General features: G+C 38.0%; 1 protein-coding gene across 1 annotated transcript in view; it reads left to right on the top strand.

Annotated features, from left to right (window-relative positions):
* SLC1A3 (solute carrier family 1 member 3) overlaps positions 1–18,815 on the top strand; it is a 65,240-nt gene extending 46,425 nt beyond the window's left edge. The window contains exons 6-10 of the mRNA XM_069880113.1: positions 10,588–10,883; positions 12,495–12,728; positions 15,323–15,517; positions 16,766–16,900; positions 18,061–18,815. Coding sequence (XP_069736214.1) covers positions 10,588–10,883; positions 12,495–12,728; positions 15,323–15,517; positions 16,766–16,900; positions 18,061–18,265 — 1,065 coding nt within the window. The 3' untranslated portion in view covers positions 18,266–18,815. The remainder of the gene's footprint in view (positions 1–10,587; positions 10,884–12,494; positions 12,729–15,322; positions 15,518–16,765; positions 16,901–18,060) is intronic.
* The last annotated feature ends 5,415 nt before the right edge of the window (positions 18,816–24,230 follow it).

Raw genomic sequence — 24,230 nt, 5'->3', positions numbered from 1 at the left:
TGTCAAACTCGCAAGTCTACAGCAAGCCTCATTGAAGTAAATGCAGAGCTTACTTTTCAAAACAGTCTTATGTTAAAGTCGGAGATAGTAAGGTATGCACCATCTGTACAAAGACTGGAAAATGTTCAATAATATCATGTGAGAAATGTGCATAAGTTCAAAACAAAAGAAAATAATTGTTGACAAAATCAAACCAGAGGCCTTCCTGTTCGCTTATGGGATGTTCTTCACGTAGAATCATAGAATAGTTAGGGTTGGAAGGGGCCTTAAAGATCATCTAGTTCCAACCCCCTGCCATGGACAGGGACATCCCACTAGATCAGGTTACCCAAGGCCCCATCCAGCCTGGCCTTGAACACCTCCAGGGATGGGGCAGCCACCACTGCCCTGGGCAACATGTTCCTGTGTCTCACCACTCTCAAGGTGAAGAAATTCTTCCTAATGTTTAGTCTAAATCTGCCCGTCTCAGGTTTATACACGTTCCACCTTGTCCTATCACCACAAGCCTTTATAAATAATCCCTCTCCAGCTTTACTGTAGGCTCCTTTCAGGTACTGGAGGGTCGCTAACAGATCTCCTTGGAACCTTCTTTTCTCCAGGCTGAACTATCTCAACCCTCTCAGCCTGTCCTCGTACAGGAGGTGCTCCAGCCCTCAGATCATCTTTGTAGCTCTGGACCCATTCCAACAGCTCCATATCCTTCTTATGTTGAGGATTCCAGAACTGGACACAATATTCCAGATGAGGTGTCACAAGTGAGGAACAGAGGGTCAGAATCACCTCCCTCAACCTGCTGGCCACACTTCTTTTGATGCAGCCCAGGGTACAGTTGGCCTTCTGGGCTGTGAGTGCACCCTGCCAGCTCATGTCAAGCTTCTCATCAACCAGCACCCCCAAGTCCTTCTCTGCAGGGCTGCTCTCAATCACATCATCCCCCATCATGTACTGAAAATGGTGATTGCCCTGACCCAGGTACAGGGCCTTGCACTTGGCCTTGTTGAACCTTGTGAGGGTCTCACAGACCCACTTCTCCAGCCTGTCCAGGTCCCTCTGGATGACATCCCGTCCTTCTGGTGTGACAACTGCACCACTCAGCTTGATTTCATCTGCAAACTTGCTGAGGGTACACTCAATCTCACTGTCAATATTATTGAAGAAGATATTAAACAGCACTGGTCCCAGTACAGACCCCTGAGGGACACCACTAGTCACAGATCTCCATCTGGACTTCGAGCCATTGACCACTACTCTCTGAAAACAACCATCCAACCAGTTTCTTATCCACCGTACCGTCCACCCATCAAATTCATATATTTCCAATTCAGAGAGGAGGATGTTGTGGGGGACCGTGTCAAAGGCTTTACAGAAATCTAGATAGATCACATCAGTAGATTTACCCGTGTCCACTGCTGCGGTCACTCCATCATAGGAAGCCACTAAGTTGGTCATACAGGATTTGCCCTTGGTGAAGCCGTGCTGGCTGCCATTAATCACCTCCCTGTGCTCCATGTGCTTTAGCGTATCTTCTAGGAGGATCTGTTCCATGATCTTGCCAGGCACAGAGGTGAGGCTGACAGGTCAGTAGTTCTCAGGGTCATATTTTCTGCCCTTTTTAAAAATGGGCACAATGTTATCCTTCTTCCACTCACCAGGGACTTCTCCTGGTTGCCATGACTTTTCAGATATCAGGGAGAGTGGCTTGGCAATTCCCTCAGGACTCTGGGATGCATCTCGTTAGGTCCCATAGACTTAGAGATGTTCAGGTTCCTTGGGTGCTCACAAACCTGATCCTCCTCTACTGTGGGAAGGGATTTATCTCCCTGGTCACCAACTTGCTGTCCCATGTCCCAGGAGGGGTGAGGAGAGCAGTTATCGGTGAAGACTGAGGCAAAAATGTTGTTAGGTACCTCAGCCTTCTCATCTGTTGAAACGTGATCACCATTTCCAGCCATCATTGGAGGTACGTTCTCTTTGACCTTCCTCTTTTGACATACCTGTAGAAGCCCTTCTTGTTAGTCTTTACTTCCCTTGCCAAGCTTAGCTCCAGCTGCACCTTGACTTTCCTGACTTCATCCCTACACAACTGGACAGAGTCCCATGTATTGCTTCGCAAATTCCTCTGTCATTAGCCTGGACTTAAACTGAGTTTTTCTACAGAGAAAATAATAGTAGCCAGCTACATTATTTTTTAGAAGGACGGTACAGATTCAGTGAAACCTATAACGTGTATTTACATAATATAATTTCTTCATATTGACCTCACAGACAATCTTGAACCACACAAACAGTCTTGAACCGATATCATTTACCAGTTATTATTGTAGCAATAAAAAAACACTGAAATGTGGAGGTCAAGAAGGAAAAGGATAAAGCAAAAATTTTCCAAAGCCCAACTGAGTTACATCTTGCAGAAGAATTGAAAAGAAACAGTAATATTTTCTTCAGTTATATAAATAGAGACCAATAAAAAGCAGTGACTTTCTAGATTAGAGATCTGGTCAAGATTAAAAATCAACTAGACCAACATCCAAAACTAACAAATTTTATGCTTTTTTTTCAGTAAGGATAATTATGAACTCACAACAGTGATGCAGAAGAGCTATATGGAAATACAAAAGTCTATATCTAAATTAGAAACAAAATTCAAAGAATTTAATTCAAAGAATTTATATCATCTTTATCTCAAAATAAAGAAAGAACTAGGGCATGAAGTTATAGATATAGCAGCAAGTATTTTTCAAATTATTATTATTACCTATATTATTATCTATAACTGGTGAGAGCAATCACAATACCTTTCAAACTGCAGCTTCAAAAGATTTAGGAATCCATTTAAGAAGTTAGCAACCCATTATCTTAATCTCTGTTGTACTGAAGAATGTATGTCCCTTATAGGAAAGAGTAAAGGCTTTGTAATAACTGAAAATGAAAGATACATGAAAAAAAGATAAGGAATAACACGGGTATCTGAAATATATTGTATTAGAATAACCTTCCACCTTTTTCCCACCGGACTGATCATTTTCTTCTTTCTTTTTTTTTTAATTTTTATTTATGCCACAGAAATTCAATGGACCCTATCACTTTGCACTTCTGTAAAAGAGAGATTTCAATATAAAGGAAGCCATGTACTTGAGCAGGGGATAAGATTATTGCAAGGATTGTAAAATTACTGGAAACAGCAACATAAGTTGCTGGAGGACTTGGTGTACCTCAGCTGGTATTTCTATGAATGACATTGCCGTAAGACGCACACAATGATGTTTACAAATGACAAGATAGTTCCAGAATTTTGTATCAAGTTATCTAAAAAATTTCAAAGAAGTTGGTATGTCCCTGGCACACTGTAATTCTATAAAGTCACAGCAGCAAAGAGAATTGGCTCTTGCAGACATTGACATGTTTGATTATCATCTTGTCACTCTTCATCACATGTAAAACAAACAATTAGGATGGTAATTTCTGCTTTGATATAGGAAGTCATCATTAGAAAGGAAAAAAGAATTATCACCTCTCTAATTCAGCTCTAGGATATATTAGGTGACATAACTCCAAGGGAGGGATTAAAGCCAGAGGAATGTGACTGTCTGGAATACCAAGTATATTCGGGTCGTTACATTCTGAGTAAGATTCATGCAAAACGAGCACGGCGGAGGGAAGAGTTGCTGGAATTATCAAAAGAACACAGTGCATAAAGCAAAAAGCCACTTGATTTAAAAACAAGACAAAATGGAAACCACTATGACCAAACTTAATGTGGGCATAAATAAGATTTTTAGCCCTAACTACCTAAAAGGTGAGGTCCCAGATAAATCTTCAGTTAGGACTCGTAGGAACACTACATCATGAAATTTAAGATACAACTTGAAAAATTCTTTCAGTAAAGAAACAGCAACAGGAATCTTGACTCGGTAACCAGCAGTCCTAAATCTATGTTCTTAATTAAAGATGTCCTGTAGATTTTGTTTATATTACACATATTGTATTTCTTATGTGCTTTACAGCTTAGAGGGATTTCTAAAAAATAGTTCAAAAATTAGAAAATTTCTCATTAAAGATTTTTCTGACTTTCAGGCGCAGCCATGCTTACTGCCACACCAGGATTTAAAATCTGTCATACTGATAACATGACTTATAGAATCACCTAGATTTTTAGGCATAAGTTATTTTTTTGCAGCAGATTTGATAAATTGGAAACATTTTACAGGAGAAATGAGCATGTGTAAGATTCGTAGGTATCCAGATGACATCGTAACCTTATTTTCAAAAGTTTACATCAGGTTTCTTGTATATTTCTCTGAAGATTTATGGAGAAGGATGATCTATCTGGCATTAACCTGTTTCTGTAATATGTTTGCTGGCCCAAACACAAAACAGACTACTAGTCACAGTTTTCCACACTCAAAGGCATAATACCGATGCGTATCTTTGCACACCTGGAAGCCATCATTGACATATACACTCCACATTCAAATCACATCTTGTGATGTATTAGGTGCTCACATTCTGTCTTATAGCATTCTTAAGTGGTTTCTTTCCTGACAGAGATTTGCCCTGGAACCAGCTGGACGGCTTTTCTTTCTCTATAACCACGGCCAGCAGACAGGTCCTCTAGTGACTGTGTAACTACTCTCAGCAAGTTTTGAACCTGTTACTTTCCCCATCAACAGCGAGCACTTCCCAAATCAACTCCACCAACACATAAGAACAACTATAATTTCCGAAGATTTTCATCTCAAAAGATCAACTCTTATTCAAATTTTGTAACACCAAGATGTGGAAAAGTGTACTTCCCTTCACATAACTCATTTTATTGAAGTAAGGTTAGTTTTCTGGATGGAGAATTGCTTTCCTCAAAAATGAAAGGGAGCTATGTGGAGAGGTTAACCAAGGTGCTTTCAGATGGAGTTGGGAAGATTTCCTAGGATTGCTGCTAGGAGAAGAGTCATGAACCTTAGGGCTTATTTAGGGAAGATCGTCCTTAATTTTCTACTGCTCCTCATTCAGTCTTCTGGTCCTTTGGATTCCTTTTCCTGTTCTTGTTTCACAGCAAGTCTGTGAGGCAAACAAAACTGCCTCCTCTTGCATCTTATTCTCTTCTTTGTATATCTTTGCACATTTTCTGCCCCAGAAACAGGAGTGGTGGAACAAAATACCCCTTAGCCTACATTTTGGACCCCAGAAGTCAGGAGGAGTCAGTGTAGGAGAGAAAGAGATCCCAGAGAAAAGCAAAGGAAATCCTTCCACTCAAACCTTTCACCGGAGAATTGGCAGAACCACTTCAGTCTTTCAGAGCCGCTTCAGATGGCATTCAGCACCATGCCCCAGGAAAGTCTATGGGGACAAAGAGCTACCCTTGCCCAGCAGGTCATGTTAAGAAGAATAATCTGGAAAATGCTGGTCTTTAGCTTCACTTTGTTCTTTCGCCAATTACTCCCTCCCTCCTTGTGAAAGTCCAAAATTGTCTTGGCACCCTATCTCTATCAGGACCTCCTCCAATTAAATCAGAGGCAGATGGGGATCGCTAGAAATAGCAGAATGCTAGTCCAAACAGCATACTTTGTGATGCTGGTTATTTCCATATGACATATATGTTGCTGCCTTCACTATGCACTGATCATTTGGGTCCTTTCATGATTCTTAACAGGAGGTTCTGGAAAGACTGGCTGCAGATAAAGCTACATTACTTTATTCAATATTTTCTCTATTCCACTATATCCACACCCAGTTTAAGGATATCTAAGGAAATCTATGGATTTATTTTTCACCTCTGGTTATTATCTCCTCATTTCTCTTTCTTTGCTAAATTCTAAAATGCTATTGAGCCTGGAGGTAAGCAGTCATATGCAGGCTGCTGGTTAAACAGATAATGCTTTTTAACTATTTGTTCTTTGTGCTGAGCTCTGGGGATATATCAAAAGGTAAAAGAAACACAAGTGAACTTGGGACATCAGGAGGAAAAAAAATTCAGTCTAACAATCAGCGAATGGTCATTATGTTGTGAGTAGGCAGAACTTGATGCCAGCTGAAGCTTAAAGAACTGGAAAGGTGCATCTGGTAACTTCATTTTTTCTGAGCTATTTTAAATTAAATATTCTTTCCTGAACTCACTCTTGTCAAGGAGATTGGAAGTGTTCATCACACATCCTGACATGAATACTAATTTATATATGCTGCCTATTTGTTTTGATAATTTTGGCAAGTTAAGAGATATTTCAACCTGTGTCAGCATCTCTTCTGCAGGAAACTTAAAAAGCTTTCACACATGTCCATATGGAAAGAAAAGACAAAATTAATTAGGCAGGTTATCACTGCCTTATTTTCATTTCACTTTTTTAGGCTTGCTTTTGGACCCGATGGTCCTGGAGGTCTTTTCCAACCTAGTGAATCTGTGAAAATTGTTACTTTTAAAATCATCGTTCACTAAAAACTAGATCATGATCCAGACTTAGCACAGACAGTGCTAATTATACTATCTCAAAGTACTGCAAGTAAATCGTAAGTTTTCAGAGTAGTTACCCACGTGATTAACTTGTCTGCAAGTTAACCACTAAGTATGCTATTACCATGTGATAATGCTGCTTCTTAAAAAATCGAGTAAACTATTCAAGTCAAATGACTCTGGGTATCTTGTATCACTAATGAAAGCAAAATAATAGCATAAGTGTAAATAACTGATTCTATTATGTAATAAAGTATTATACTGATAATTAATGATATTGCCTATTTCATGATGAAATAATTCCATTCAAATTATTTTTGAAGTTGTTCATTAGCAATGTGTCTTTTAAAAAGGTCCAGAAATGCCATTACTTTTATATTCTGCTTTCAGTTAAGGTTGTTTATAGAAAGCTATTAGTATTAATATGCTCCAAGTAATATTTACCTTGTTCCTAATTTGTTCTCTGTGCATGAACTTCAGGAAAAACTGAATATTTTACGTCTAGAATCTTACCAGGCAAAATACATCTGCCTGGAGACAAAACTCAGAAATGGCAGGACTTCAGCAGTGTTGTCTAGCCCATCACAGATTAGGTCTATGGACTTCCAGTAAAATGTGATCAGCTCTTCTGAGACCCTTAAACCTACAGTCTGTTCTATGAGCAGTTTTTCTTTGCCTGATGTCTTCAATAACTAAATGTTACAAAAGAATGAGGATCTGCAGAATCACAGTCTGCTGTTAAAATGTCAGTTTGAGCTAAAGGAACAGCTGGTAACTCTTAATTCCCACCAAGATAGAGGTCTGCCTGAAAGTAGGAATCTTGTAAAAGTTCACAAAATGATCTCTTCTCACCAGTTTCTTTGCAGAGCAGTAATAATGAGCTCTGCTATTGCATCATCTGTTTCAAAACCTTTGACATTTTCTATCATCCCGAATATAGTCTTTCATCCTGCCACTTCTACAAACAGTTGGCTTTTTCACTGTTCCATACACAGAAAGTTTGTTTTGTGGTGGTCATCAAACCTGTATTTTGCCTTTACTGTTGTCTGAAAAACCACTAACAAGAATAAAGCTCAGACTATACTTTTTCCTTCGTAGATAACTTTGCATTTCCCATATTTGCTTCAGGAGGAACCTTCTCATGACTTTTGATAGACAGTTGTGGGTGAAGGAAGACAGACACATCCACAGAGTTATGCTTAACCTCGTTTAGCAATAATGAAATAAAGACTAGCTCAAGTGACTATCCCATATCAAATGAAGCTGCTCTGAATCCTGTTGCTCATATTCCCATTTTGACTATTGCTATAAATAAACCGTTTTTCCACTGCTCTGGAAGGTGTTCTAGGAAGAACTGTTCTCCCTTGTAAGGTTCCTGAATACTTAAGTGTGAGTCAACAGAGAAATCCGAATCTCTGTGTACCAGTCTAGTAGCACAAATGGAAACAAACTTTGCAAAGTGAGTTCCTAAAATCCATATCATACCCTTAAAGAGACTCAACTAATGAAAAACAAAAGGCGTCTTGCTGCTGGGACAGAATTCCAGAATCAGAACAATAAAAAAAAAAATAATAAAAAAATTTATGACTTAGGTCACATCCTGTTCCAAAATGGCCAATGGCATCTTGGCTTGGATCAGAAACGGCGTGACCAGCAGGTCCAGGGAGGTTATTCTCCCTCTGTACTCGGCACTGGTGAGACTGCACCTCGAATCCCGTGTCCAGTTCTGGGCCCCTCACCACAAGAAGGATGTTGAGGCTCTGGAGCATGTCCAGAGAAGAGCAACGAAGCTGGTGAAGGGGCTGGAGAACAAGTCTTGCGAGGAGTTGCTGAGAGAGCTGGGGTTGTTTAGCCTGGAGAAGAGGAGGCTGAGGGGAGACCTTGTTGCTCTCTACAACTACCTGATAGGAGGTTGTGGAGAGGAGGGAGCTGGCCTCTTCTCCAAAGTGACAAGACAAGAGGGAATGGCCTCAAGCTGCACCAGGGGAGGTTCAGGCTTGACATCAGGAAAAAAATTTTCACGAAAAGGGTCATTGGGCACTGGCACAAGGTGCCCAGGGAGGTGGTTGAGTCACCTTCTCTGGAGGTGTTTAAAAGATGGGTGGGCAAGGCGCTGAGGGACATGGTTTAGTGATTGACAGGAATTGTTGGAGTCGATAATCCAGTGGGTCCTTTCCAACCTGGTGATTCTACGATTCTATGAAAAGGCAGCAGCCAACAGCCCAAGCAGCACTTATCTAACACTGCCTAACAGCCATTTCATGTCTTACTTTTGACATGTAGGTAGGGATGCAATAGAGGAGAATCAGGACAAAGAGAGTTATGATGTGTTTAGGAAAAGTAGGAAATGAATAAGCAATTCAATAGGACATTAGGTTCTAATTCCAGTCCTCATTATGCATACCTCTTTTTATCTTTGACTAACCTGTACGCCCACAAAGCCAGCATTAAGGAATTATTACCTAAGTTTTCCTTTCTACTGAAAAACAGTAATAAAAGCATAGACATAACAATATTATCATACTTATTTACATTATTATTGTTGTTACTGTTGTTGTTGTTATTATTATTATTACTAATAATAATGTGGTTTATGTACAGTGTTAGGCAGTATTTTAACATTTCTCTCAGGACTGAATTAAAACCCTTTAGTGAGAACTTCTAGAAAATTTCCATTTCCACTCTAATGCATCTCCATCACTTAAAGAGGCAACCCCATCCCTCCTTCCCTGTCTGAGTGGTTCCAGTCTCAGTGTTTTGCCCTCTGTGGCATTACTCGTTAGTGAGCTGATTCACCTCCATAGCCTTTACACCAAAATGGCATCTTTTTTCTTGGTAAGTTTCCTGCCAGTTTAAAAAGTAGAATTGGCTCTTGAGAAATAAAATGAGAACTGACAAAGAGGAAACTATCACAGGTTGGATGTGAGCGGGTGATGGAGTGGAACTGGGCTTTTCTGTGCCAGCAAGCTGAACAGTTCAGGTGTCTTCCCTAACTACATCCAAATCTTAAAACATTTTGACAGATTTCTTTTAAAAGTCAAGAATATTTGCCCTCTACAGAGATTTGTGCTGCTACATCTTATTCAAAACCTTTCCATAAATCTCCTTTAAGCAAGTTTTACTGTAAATTCTGAAAGACTTAAAGCTTTCAGAGGGATACAGTAAATATGTGGGAGTGCACAAAACTATTTAGGTGCGAAAATAACAGAAAATTAAGTCAGTTTTGATAGAGGCTGATATTCAGGTTTTTCATCTCATTTGTGAGTATTGCATTTCACTCAAAAACTTTTGGAGTGTGCAACAATCTCAAAGGAATAAAAATCCAAAGATGCTGAATAATCTTGACATCAGTATGCCATTTCTTTGAGAGGATATTTAGCACCCTGAAGGAGATGAGAAATATTTTACTAGCCTGGACTTTAGATACAGAGGACATACATTTCTCTTTGAAAAAGTGTCAGGTGATGATGACTGGTTTTCAAAGTAGAAGTTTAGGAGCATATTGAGATTTTGAAGTTTATTTGCCCCTTCCATAATGTAGCCACTTAAGGCAGAACCCTTTTCTTAATTAAGAATAGTAGTGATTTGTTATGACAAAGCATAGAAAACTAATGGAAGAGGAAGAGGAAAATGGAAAGAAAAGGAAAAGGAAGAAAAGTATGTTATATTTAAATTACTTTCAGTCTATTTTTTTCTAATTTATTCTAGTAATTCTAATAATAAGTCATGTTTCTAAAGAAGAAGAAAAACTAACAAAACTCCAGAGCACATGAAAATATTTTCACTAGAAACAGTTGGAAATACATTATTAGGAAAACTAGCAGTTTATAAAAATGCAAAATAAGAATCAATAATTTTGTCACAAAACTCATAAGTTTTACTTATTAACTCAACTTTAATTTTAACATATTTGTAAGAAAATGAGTTCTGGAAGCTAAAGGTGAAAGTTTAGGAAAATAAAGGTAATATGGATTTCTGTTGCTTTCAGGAAAGCCAGGTATTCATCACAGTACAATTTATGGACAAACTTTACACAAAGAATTCAAATATACTAGAGCAGTAATTAATAGTTTAATGCGTGGGTTTTACCTTTGTTTGCCATAATTCACAGAATTCCTATTTTTGTTATATTTTTGTTTCGACAGTTCAAAACTAACTATGAAAAGAGAATGTTTAAAGTTGATATTCCACCCAATGACACATCCACAGTGGCTTCCATAATAAGCAATGTGTCAGAAGCAATGGAAACCCTCACCCGAATGAAAGAGGAAATAGTGCCTGTTGCAGGTTCTGTAAATGGAGTGAATGCCCTTGGCTTGGTGGTTTTCTCAATAAGCTTTGGCCTGGTGATTGGAAGCATGAAGGAACAAGGTCAGGCATTAAAAGACTTCTTTGATAGCCTTAATGAGGCTATCATGCGATTGGTAGCTCTAATCATGTGGTAAGTGCCTCTTTGATAAATCCCGTTTTAAGTTGCTAACAATATTTTTTCAAAGCAGTCAGGCACTGCGTAGGTAGGGTCTGTTTGACAGGAAGTCTGGCAATAGGATCTTAATTACCTATTAGCTTTTTTCATAAATGAACCAAATAACTGTAATTCTGTAAGTCAATAATTTGCCAAAACATACATACTCTTTCAGTGTGTGCAGCTTTTGAAAATTCAAGGTCTATGGCAGAACTTGCTAAGATTATACAGAGCTATAATATGTTTTCATAAAGATATCAGTCACAACAGTATGATACCAAAGTTTCCTTATATCCTAATTTGGCTTCACTAAAGAAAACCGTCAACTTTTTCTATAATCTTATTTCTACACATTCATTCCCAATAGAACTCGTTCCTGCAGCTTGGTAGCATATTCATATGTCCTTGCACAGTAACTGCATTGTTTACTCATACACATGATTTTCTTACTTTCTTTAATGTTCAATAGGCAAGTAAAAACAATACTTTTTCTCTTAAACTTTACCTGTGAAGTCTTTTCAGCAATGAAGATCTATTATTTCGCAGGCAGAAGGTTAATTATGAAAATAATTTTTTTCTTGTTGCCTTCTTTACTGTAGAAAACAAACAAAGAACCAACCAAATAAATCAGCTCCAAGAGAGCACACACACACATGTTGCAGTTCTAGACACAAAACTAAAAATAAGTATATTTTCTCCAGTAACTAGAATTCTATTGTGCCAGGAAACATCTATACAAAGCAATAACCTTTTTTTCTTCTTTACCAGACTGTTTAAGATAATAAAGCAGTAAATGAATTGTTACTTCAGAGAACTTTCTACACAGATTTAATGGCTTAAATTGTGACTGAGACAGATGCTGCATAAATTTTGTTCCATGGTTACATAGTGTGAAAACCTGAGCGAACATGTAGAAATAAGGCTATACTGAAAGTCCAGCTGCAGCAGAATTATACTAGAGTTTTGTGCTCATCACTAGCTCCTTCGTCATCTGTAGCTGTGCTTGCCAGTGGGAAGCAGAACATACCACCTTTGTTTCTGCTTCACAATGCAGCTAACTTCTGTCACACAGATGGCTTCATGCTCAAGTATTTATCCAATGCCCCGCTGGATAAAATGGGATGTGGCCAGAAGCATCTTGAAATCATCAGAAGTTGTCAGCCTTCTGTGTGGGTTCCTTCCCAAAGAACATGGGAAACAGCACTGGCAAGATAATAGAAATGGGCACTTCGCATAATCTGCTACGATGCCAGTGGAGTCTGTATTCATAGAGACAGAATTGTAACAGACTTGGCTAAACTAGCTTTTCAGTGATGCTTGAATTTCAAAGCAAGCTTATCTCCCTACAGGTGTGGAGGCATGCTACACATGTTCAAATCCTTTCCAGATTCTGAATCCAACAGAACACTCCTGTGTTTTAGTCCAGGCTAAACTGTTAAGAGTTAAACTCTCAAACTACTTCTGAATAAACTCAGTCGTACTAACAGTGAAATCCCACATTCATGTATGCTTATACATACAAAAGGTACAGATGAGGAAATTAATTTCTACTTTGTTCAGTACAATACTGATTTGATTTCTTTGCAGGTATGCTCCACTTGGAATCCTTTTCTTGATTGCTGGAAAAATTGTTGAGATGGAAGACATGGGTGTGATTGGTGGTCAACTTGCCATGTATACTGTAACGGTTATCATTGGTTTGCTAATTCATGCTGTCATTGTCCTACCTCTCCTCTACTTCGTAATCACTCGTAAGAACCCCTGGGTATTTATTGGAGGCTTAATCCAGGCATTAGTCACAGCTCTGGGAACATCTTCCAGGTATAATACAATATTTTAAGGCTATATTTGCTTTATAATATTACTGCTTTGAGAAACAAATTTGTCTAATATAATTGGTTAGCTCTCTATTCAGGTATTCACTTGGGCATCTTACTTCAATTTTGCTGCTTTCTAACAGAGATGATTATTATAATTATTGCATTGACCTAAAGTCTGTTTTCTACAAATATCCCTGAACAAAGATATTTAGTGATGTAAAGTGTATGGCCAGAACCCTTGTGACTTTGATTAGCCTTGGTGTTTGAGATTTTAAGTAGTTTTTACTGGCTTCCTGGTAAAGGATGCAGCTGGGAAAGGATGGTAAAATGGAGCTGCAAGCAGGATAGTTCAGAGGGGATTCTGAGACATCTTGAGTGCCTTTATTGTTAGCTGACGTTCTGTGTTCAAGATCCTGGTAGCCAGTGATGGATGTACAACCTGCAACTTAAATGCCACTTTTGCTCTTTGTTGGTGAATTCATAGGTATGTCATATGAATAAAAAAAAGTATTTGCATCTATGATGAAAGGAAACATTATTGTAATTAAATATACATTTTATGCATTTGAATCAGAGAATCATAGAATGGTTTGATCTTTTCCAATCCAAACCATTCTGTGATTCTATTATTTCAATACCATATACCCTTTCATTTTAATATATTTGTTTTAAGTCAGACAGTTGACATTACCAAATTCAAGACCCAGGTGTTTGGAAATATTTTGAAGAGCTGGATGAGAAACTCATTGCAACCATTAATGTAGAATCTGATTAAGTTTTGTACAACTTAAATAAACTCTTGAGGACTTAAAAAAAATTATGACAGTATTTTGACAGACAATTACTAATTTCACATTTGACATTTTGATATCAATCTTCACGAATTTGTAGAATGCCTGTAAGGGAATTTGATTAATAATGATTTTTAAAGAAGATAACAAAACTAATGCCAGTCAGCATAGCTTAAGAGAAAGCAAAATAAAGCTACAACTTTAGTGGGTAGCAGTAATTGTCTTGAAGATATATTCCAGCTTCTCTAAGACATTCCACTTGGCGCTACTCAAGATTCTGTGTAAGAACCTAGATTGATGAAGGAGGGCACAGTAGCAGATTTAAAAGCTGTTTAAAATACAACTGTAAGTTGAGAGTCATGAAAGAGATTTTTCTAGCCCAGTCTTCCACAGCTCTTCTTTATTTTCCATTTTACCAGTAATTTATTTCATTAATATTGATGAAGTTTGCAAAGACATGAAAATCTGTTAAGTAGTTACTGATGAAGAGTTCACTGAGACAGAGCAATCTGGGTTGCTGGGGCTTGAAAAACCTCTTTACTTTGATGTGACCAGATGTTGAGATAGATCTTTCAGAACAAAGAACCTAGGCAGCTCTCAGAAAATGGCCACTTTGTCTTTCTTTCTGAGGAAATGTCTCTGAAAATGGACTTGGTGTCATGTGAGCTGAATGGGCACTCCTGTCGAATATGAAGGCACAATGTTGAGTTGGGTTAGTCTTTAAGTGAAATTATCATTTATATCATATTTGGATGTAGCAGCAGGGGAACAAGATAAAGTAGTGCGTGAGGCCTGGTTGAGACAGTCTCAGCTTTCCTCATAGCAGCTCTTATGGTGCCACGTTTCAGATTTATGACCAGAGCAGTGCTGATCACATACTGATATTCCAGCTATTGCTGAACAGTATTTGCACTGCATCAAAGCCGTCTCTGTTTTTCTCACTCTGCCCTCTGCCCCTGCAGTGAGTAGTTGAGAGGTGCAGAATAGGCTGGGAGCGCACACAGCCTGACAGATGACCTGAGCTAACCAAAGAGATATCTTATGCCATATAACAACATGCTCAGCAATAAAAAGGGAAAAGAGGGGATTTTAGGAAGGCCAGCCATTTTTCACTTAGGACTGACTGGGCATTGGTCTACCTGGGGGATGTGGTGAGTGATTGCCTCACCTGTTTTGTTTTGGTTTTTTCATTCATCTTCCACTCACACTTCTCTATTATATATGTGTGTGTATATATATATCTATTAGTCTCAACCATTTTCCCACTTTTAGTCTAGCATTCCTCTTTGCCTGCCTTACTCAGGATGTCGGGGCAAGTAAACAAGCAACTGTGTGGTGCTTAGCTACCTGCTGGTGTTAACCCACAAACAGTAAATGTAATCCTCTATGGAAATGCCCTTTCCAGCTGAGCCAGCAAATACAAGAGAAGTTTACTGAAGACTTCAATAACCCAATTTATATAACTCAGGAAAATGATGCTTTGGGGTGACACAACCATACCTCTATGACATAAAAAATATGAAGCAGGAATAATGACAAAATACTGAAGTTAGTGTGGTTCAGAATAGAGACCACATAGGCAGTGACAGTAATTAGCCATTGGAAAAGCATTCTAAGAGCACTAGGAGAACATCCATCATTAGAAGTATTTAAATTCAGCATTAACATTATCTTATTTAAATACTCTGGTATATCACATAGATCTCATAACAATCTCTCCTGTCACTACAATGTGTGACAGTCTTTTCATTCCCTCTCTGTATGATTTTTACATATAATACCTTATTTTTTGTTATTATTTCAGTTCGGCAACTCTACCTGTTACATTTAAGTGTCTAGAAGAAATAAATGGAGTGGACAAACGTGTTACAAGATTTGTACTCCCAGTTGGTGCTACAATCAATATGGATGGAACTGCTTTATATGAGGCTTTGGCTGCAATTTTCATTGCACAGGTTAACAACTTTGACCTGAACTTTGGGCAGATTATCACAATCAGGTACAGAAACTATTATTACCTTTATCTAATACTTATTATTACCTGTATCTAATAAAAGCAACTCTGTGATGAATCCTTCTTGCTCTTATGCAGGGGATTAAACAAAAGAAAAGCATCTAGAGCTAAAACCAAGAACTGCTCCGGTAGCTGACTAACTGTAATGATTTACATCTTCTGCACGGTAGAGGCCACATAGCACATGTTCTCCATTACAGAAACCTCTTAAAAACTGTAACAAGACACACCTATCATGGCACTTAGTAGAGTCAAGAACCCTTTTTAATAACTTTAAAGTTTTCTTTCTTAAGAACCCATGCAGCTGTTAGAAGCTGTACACTTACTATCAGTGCCAGGTTGTTTATAATGTGTGGAACAAAGCAGCAGCGTAAAAGCATCACAGCGCTAATGCTAGGAGAGGTAGTGTTTTCCTAGTTATGATGGTCTCAAGATAAAGAAGAGCAAGCTGTGTAAGGAACAGTAATGTCTTGTTACACTAGCCAACATAGGTGGAGAATATCTTTCAAGCACTCCGGCCATTATTTTTGAAACAGAACAGAAAGCAACCCACCAAGTAGCACATCTCTCCATAAAAACCACCAGCTTCATTCAATATTATTCAACAGAAGTATAAACTCTGCCTTCACACTCTGAGGCAGTAGTTCCACATCCATTAGTACTGGACCTCCTCCCTGCCGTATCACCTGACAAAACAAAGTCTTCCTAAAGCAAGTGTGAACAAGCACATTTCTATCAAGTTACTAGACTGTATGATTCAGGGTTCCTGGCAGCTTTCTGTTTTCTGATGGCAGAATGCCAACTGCCAGAGGACAGATACTTCACCTGGAATGAAGTCATATTGAGATGGACAGAGAATAAAAGTTTTTGCATTAGATCCACCAGGACGAAATTACCTTCCCACCTTTTCTTTTAACATGTTTGAGCTTGTGGAATGGGTTTGCTCAATGGGTAGGGGCATGTAGCTATAGTGGTTTCGTCTGGCCCTTAGCATCTACCACCTAACAAAATCATGTTTCAAGGGTTCTGGATAAAGATTTAGCACAAATATTTTGGATTAAGATCCACATTCCCCTGTAGCTACATGCAGTGTTCTGCTAAGGGACTGTACTCATCTTTTTATTTACTATTAAGCAAAAGCCTTCTTCCTTCATGTCTGTTTTTGAAGTTTGCCAGGTGATACAGAGTTCATCATGGAAGTCAACTAATTGCTCTTGCCATCTCTTTGCACAGCATTACAGCTACAGCTGCCAGTATTGGGGCTGCGGGCATTCCTCAAGCTGGACTGGTCACCATGGTCATTGTGCTTACATCAGTAGGTTTGCCTACAGATGATATCACTCTTATCATTGCAGTGGACTGGTTCTTGTAAGTATTTTTATGGAGTCACTAAGGTCCAATAGCCAGTAACACTCTAAAAGTACTTCATCCAGTAGTGCACTTCTTTTGCTGTGGAAGGCAGTTGGAAAGAAATGTCAAAAAGAATCACAATTTCTTGTGATTATTCGTTTTCTTAGAGCAGATGGTGAGGGGTGTTACTTAATGATGACTTCTCTCACATAAGGGTACTAAGAAAACTTGTAGACACACTGTAATTAAATTAGCAAAGACTTGCTTTAGTTTTCTGGCTTTTTGCAGGATAGCAATGAAAACCTTTCCATCAGGCTCAGAGCAGGTTCAGATCTGACTCAGTTAATTGCTGACTATCTAATCTAGGAAAGGTTCATACGTTTACCCCATGGACACAGTTGTGTTACTCTGTTATCCAGCCACTACAGTTTTTCCATTCCTCTGTCTAGAAGACTGACTGACACCTGTGGATATATGGGGTAATCCCTTAGTCCAGGAACTAAATCAAAAGCAGAAGTTTCCTCCAAACTCTAATTTGCCTAACCCAGGGGCTTTTACCCTTCAGCCTTCTTAAGTGATCCCTACAAGAAATAGCTTGTGTTGTTATCACAACATAATGTCTTCAAATTATTATCTAACCACATGCCCACAGCCTTATGTAGGTGAGTGCCTGTTGAATAACGATGCCAGTCAAGCCTGGTCAAGCTGGCTCCTACACCTGCATGGAGCCATCTATGAGCACTGGACTGTTAGCTTAATTTTAATTATTTCAGCAGAATTCCACCCTAAATTACTGACCATAATTTATGCTTAGGAAGGAAAAGACCCTAAGAAGACAGATTCTTATTGTCTTACATGTTCAGGGGGTATAAACCCAGATCACCAGAGTATAGAACTGCCTCCAAGAAGCATCTGCCAAATGCTCCGTTTGTCATCCTCATCACACAGCAGTTTCTTGCTATGAAGTCTCCAAGGGTATTAACACATTTTGTGACTTCGAATCCTAATATATCTGTTAATTTCTGTAGAAGAAATTGTGGCATTAACAGTTCAGATAAATGGATATACATAAAATAACCAAGTCATCTAGTTTCTGTTTTAAGGCCATTTTAACAGCTAGTCTGCATGCTTCCCTGAACAAGTGGTAAAATCAAGGCTAACTTGCTGATTCTCCTTAGGGATCGTCTCCGTACCACTACCAATGTCTTGGGAGACTCCATCGGAGCAGGAATTGTTGAACATTTATCACGTCATGAGCTGAAGAACAAGGATGCTGAGATGGGTAATTCTGTGATAGAGGAGAATGAAATGAAGAAACCATATCAACTGATCTCACAAGAAAATGAGAGTGAGAAACCATTAGACAGTGAAACCAAGATGTAGGGTAAAGAAAGCATGAGTCCAACACTACAAGTGTAGAAAACATGTACTTTTTCCAGTCATTTGTATCTCAAATTTACCGACTTCACTTATTCCTTATTTTCTCCCTTTATGCTAGCACTGGAAAGAATTAATGAAAATATACTCCAAATTAGCAGTGATCATGGTATTTGTTGGCTTCCAACTTAAAAAAATTAACAGGCAAAAATGCCGGTCCTGCTAGAGATCTGCTAACAGAACATAAAAAAAGAGACTGTTAATTAAAAACAAAAATCTGTGCAAATCTTACTCACCCCTTGAACTTTTTTTTTTATATTATGAACTGGAAAGTTAAAACACACGACAGACATTTCTATTTGTTTTTAAATACTTGTTGCAAAACTCCAAACACCTATAAACACACAATCAGTACTTCTAACTTGATAACTGCATCCAGCTAAGTAAATTAATAGGATTTTTTCTTTTTTATATGATTTTTTTTCTAATGTTATATTGTTGTTCAAATACTAGCAGGACAATAAAAAGGACATTAAAGAATAAATAAAGAAATAAAGAAGAAAAACAAAACCAGCACTTTTATCAGCTGAGTTGAAATATTTCTGAGAAAATTATTTTATCTAGACACAGTTTTTTTCTTTAGCCTCAGCTGATCTTGACAAAAAATTAGCATAGTCAGGTCTCACTGACTTACAAACATTTATATATGTATGTATGTACCTCTAATCTGTATTTGCCCACTTAATTCCAGCATCACAAAACAGCTGAAAAATTCTTGTGTGTAAGTGCTTGTAGGAGCAAGGCCCGAGGCTGGCACAGAAAATCTGTCTTCATCTCTGTTTGGAAAAACTCAGCATGCTCTGGGTATGCCAATTATCTCCTCAGTAAGCAATAAGAGTAGAAGGCAGTGACAGCCTTCTGCACAACATGTAGACAGGTGAGATGCTCAGATCCTAAAGGGACTGAATTCTAACTCTGAATCCCTGATAGCAACAGGAGCTTTTCTGATTGGAAACTTCCCCAGTGCTTGGTCATCCCACTGGTAAGTTATAGAGCTGTTAGCTGGATTTACATTTTTTCCATCTGGAGAAGAAGGCTCCATTGTCTCAATGTGAAATTTCAAAATCATTGTGTGTTTATCAGTAGCATCTTAAAAAGAAAAAATAACCCTTTAGAAAAGAAAACTAATGGGTGCTTTTTTACTTTTTACTAGGAAAAAAAAACCATAAATTGCAAAATAGTAAATACTATAATAAATGTTGAAATTTTAATTAGAAAGGATTTTAAAGCGCAATATATTAGGTTTCTTTCAGGGGATAGATAAGGAAAGAATGAAAAAAGGGAGACAATGCACTTGTAATCCTGTGGCTTTTTTTGTTCATTTCAAGATTGTTCCCTGTTGAAACCCTTTTCTAGAAATACAAAATACATATTTTTTCCTTTTTGCCTTGTATTATCATAGAGGTTAAACTGGAAAACTTTATAATGCAGTTACATTTGGGGATAAAAAATGACAGGCACAATAGTGTTGAGTGATTTTTTGTTGTTGTTACAAATGTCGGTTGTCTTCTTTCTCCCTCCCCCACCAAAAAAAACTGATGACAGAAATTAAGAGTTCCCTTGCAATGTCCTAGTTGCTGCTCAAATAATATTCAATATATCGCTTCCATCACTAAAAGAATATTAACACGGTGTACAAATAACTGTAGTGAAAATGTCAGCATGTTAGTTGAAGCCAAATCTTTTCCCAGGCAAGACTGTTTTTTTAGGACTGAACACTCCTTCCCATCTTCTCCCTTTGAGCAACCCAGACAATACAAGCAGGAACTCTCTAGTGAATGAAGTGAGCAAGGCTTAATACGGAGTATTGAGCAGTCAAACCCACAAAGCTCTAAATGAACCTCTGAATGAAAGAAAACAAGTATGGTGGGGGAGGGCTAAGAGAATGCAAATCTAGGATACAGACAGGCATTTTCTGATATGTAATTAGAGATATTTTTATATAGATACTGTATTCAGAATGTGTGTATAAATATTAACTGTAGAATTTATGGAATAACAATTTAAATTTTTGTTAAGGTTTTATTTGAAAATACATTGCAAAGACAATATAAAAGGCTGTCTTTCTATGACATCAGCTGAGAAAAATGAGTTGTGTCACAAAGAATGTGATCTTTTTTTTACACTAACTTTGTTTCTTATGGAAATCAGGTATTATAGAAAGATTCCCTTCCCCATCCCTCATTGGTTCTGCATTGGCATGCACCCAGAGTGGACTGAGAAACATTACTTTGTAGATGTATTTTCAATAAAAATAGTTTTACATTACTGCTTTTTTTGTGATTTAGAATTTCTTTCAAAAGCTATGGAATAGAAGCTTCACACAAATTCAAAGCCAACAAACGAATCAGATTTCAGGAATTTCTGGCCATTTTATACAACAAGGCTTTGATATAGCAGGGCTTCCACACTTCAAATACCATCTTACAGATGCGTGGTCAAAAACAAATGCGTAAAGGCAGCGAGGGAGGAACTTTAAAAATTAAAAGAACAAATGTTCAGCCTAGTTAAGTTCATTCAAATTAAAATCCATAAATTCATACTGATATCCACAAAATACTAAAAGAATAAATATTTGCAACTTCATTGATTCAGCTACTGCAAAGCTGCCAGCTCATTTTGGATGTATAATTAGATGGTTAAAAATCCCCACTGACTGGGATATTACAGCATTTAACATTACAGCCGCCCCAGACAATCCACTGTTTTTCTCACAAAAGAGGTGAGGGTGTTTGGGTTCATTAAGCAACACTTTCAGCTAGCAGTTATCATCTAATGGAAGAGAATGTCTTGTGAGAAGGACTGGGAAGTTATAAAAGTCATTAAATTAATCACTTGCATCAGAATAATCGTGTCAGCTGGAGTAGACGGAAGCAGGGGGGATAAGTCCTGCCTTCCTTAACATACCTCAACTAACTACTTGGACAATGATGTCTGTGAATTTGTCTGTGGTATTTTAAGTGAAAACAGTATACAATGCAACCAGTTTTGTAAAAAGAAATAAATCAGAGAACACATGATGTTCCAAAGTGCACGAGCATAACATTTCCAAATTTTTTCTGGCTATCTACACATTCATTCACTCAATCCAGGTAAGTATCTTTGTGTTTCTATAATTATTATCATGATGGGAAGACATAAAGACAGAGGGGTATAGTGTATTACTTGGAGGTATTACTGGCACAACGGCCTTACTTGCTCTTCTGCCCCCATACAGAACAAAGATCTCTGGTATTCCATAATTTTTCAGCATTGTTTTCGTTTGGAAGTTGGGGCACAGAACAGCCATGCCATTCTTAGGCAAGAATTTATGTCTCTCTAACAGTGTGTGGCCAGTATAGACCAAAGGGATCATGCATGTGGAAAATCAATTACTGGCACAGGAAAGCATTTCTATCTTCCCTTCTGAAGGACTGAGTTTGTACAAGTGACATTTGTGTTTCAACACAGGCACAACTGATACGAAATATAGGGCATTTTTTTTCAACTAACTCTGTAATGTGTGTGTTTTAATTACGTCACAATGGAAACAGTAGAAGAGTATATCTTGCTTCCATTGTGATCAACAGTGTGCTGTTTATGATCAAAAATGTGTGATCCACTTGCTTCTAGTGTGATCAGCTACTTCCCAGAAAGAGATAAAAGATCAGAGATGAACTGATAGAACACTCCCTGTTTGGATTTTTGTTGTCATCTTTTTAAAGCAATTGTCTTAACCTGGGAGCATGGAGTAAGATGGAGAAAGACTTAAACACCTTCAAGCCAAGCTGAAACCCAGACTTGCAACATCAATGGAGGTGCAAGATTCCTTCTGATAACAAAGAGAGCTGCAGTCAGATAATATAATCTTGCACGGTGAGCTCCTTCCTATCCCGTGCCCTCACCCGTCTCCTCATGTCTCTCCTTCGGAAGCATCTAACATTCCAAAATTGTAGTACAGGAGCACTTGCATCTCAAACCAAAGTTTTTCTTTAACATGCCTCATTACACAACTAGGGCTGCACAAATAACTGATTTTTCACTTCAGTGAGAGAACTGAAAAACTGAGTAATTCTTACAGGGCATCGTGAAACTATCCTTTTATTACTTAAAAAAAAGAACAGTCTCTTCCAGGTATAATGAAATGTTTCATTCTTCTCTTCTTTAAACATCCTGTCTCACTCCTTAATTGTTTTTACTGAATTTTAAACTAAACTCAGATGTAAAATAAACTGTGACTCAGAAACAAAACGTTGAACTGTTTTGCTAGGAAAATGTCAAAATGAAATGTTTCAACATTTTACTACATCTCCTCAATTTAAAGCCAATTGTACTTACAGAATTTGGCACAGTTTCACAAGTACTTGCCTCAAAGCTGCATTTTTCTGCAGTATACTTTTATATTAATGCTTTTTCTTTGTTCTTTACAACTTCATTTCTCCAGACATTGCACATTTTTCTGCTTTTCCTGGTTACTTGGATTTTTTCTTCATTGTTTTACTGGCTTTTTAAGAGCTCCTTTAAACTTCTGATATTTGCTAAAAATTATTTTAAAAACAACTATTTCATTATATTTTTCCAATATCATTACTACTATTTTTGCTCTTAAACCTGTGTTCATTTTTTGCACCATATTTTTTTTCAATATCTCAAACAGCTTCCTATTTTCTGCAGTACCGTATTCTTCTCTCCATCTATCCCATTTTCTCTCTTGGTTTTACTCTTCATTTTTACAGCTTCTTATCCTTGGTCTCCTTCACAAATCTAGACACGAGTCAGCCTTTCTCTGTTTTGGTTCTCAACCAATAAAATGGGTGCAATAGCATTGCCCTAGAACCAGGCTTGTTTTCAGAGAAATCAAGACTGTGGAAAGCCTCTACAATGGACCTGACACACACCTGTGTCAGGTCTCGTGCATGGATTTGCCCCGATGCCTATTACCTTTGTACTATTACCTCCTGTATTGTAGATACTTAAGGTGTATTTAAGAATTTACACTACTTCCTCTTCAAAACAAATCTTAAATTAATTTGTTTGTCATAATTGTACATAAAATCTGGCCAAATCCTGTGCTGTTTGCTGATTTTCACTGGAAAAACTCCCATGAATAGCAAAAGGAGGAAGGAAAAATTAAAGACGTGACTCAGATTTTGCAAACGGGGAATAAACTACAGTGCAAATCTATTCAGAATAAAATCGGTATTGATGACAGATGGTGACTGCAATTCAGTCTGAGCAGGTGCTACATAAAACTCCCTTCATGGATCTGCCGGTTCACCTTGCTCGTGACCTGCAGTTCCTCTCCTATTCAAATCCCACTCCTCTCCCAGGCAGCAACTCCTGGCCATGCCAAATTGCCTGGTGTTTTTCTGATACGCACAAATGAGGACCGGGATGAGGCCACCCAACTCGCTTTCAGTTACAGGCTAAGCCAGGATGTAAGGCTGAGTCTGCAGAAGAAAAAGACTACGGCACTAATCCACTGTGCCACTTAGCCTCCACAGTGCAAAAGAGCTATTCAGATGCTGCCAACGCTTCATTTTTAGATGTACTGTGCCTGTGTAACAATCAGCCTCCTAAAAACTGCAAAATGTTTCCCAGCAATGACAGCCAAAATTTTTGTCTCATTAGATTATGCTGCCATCGTGTGGCAAAGATTTTTAACAGGTAGTATTCCCTCTCCAATTAAAGAAATTAAGTTAAACCCTCTGATGAACAGTTGAGCACAACGCTCAATGTTTGCTTCAGCTGCAGAATGCTTTTGTTATTATTGTAATTGTTATTATCATCATTATTATCATTCAATTTATTCACATAAAGAACATATTCATCTCGTCCTCTGTTCAGCGCAGCCTTAAAGTGATTCAGCTGTGAACACCCTAATTCTTACAGTGATTCTTTCATGTATGTATTCATTTGTCTGTGCTTTATC

The sequence above is a fragment of the Phaenicophaeus curvirostris genome, chromosome Z (assembly GCF_032191515.1).
Source record: "Phaenicophaeus curvirostris isolate KB17595 chromosome Z, BPBGC_Pcur_1.0, whole genome shotgun sequence".
NCBI lineage: Eukaryota > Metazoa > Chordata > Aves > Cuculiformes > Cuculidae > Phaenicophaeus > Phaenicophaeus curvirostris.
Note: the sequence above shows the minus strand (reverse complement) of the source record. Positions and strands in the feature narration are given on the sequence as shown.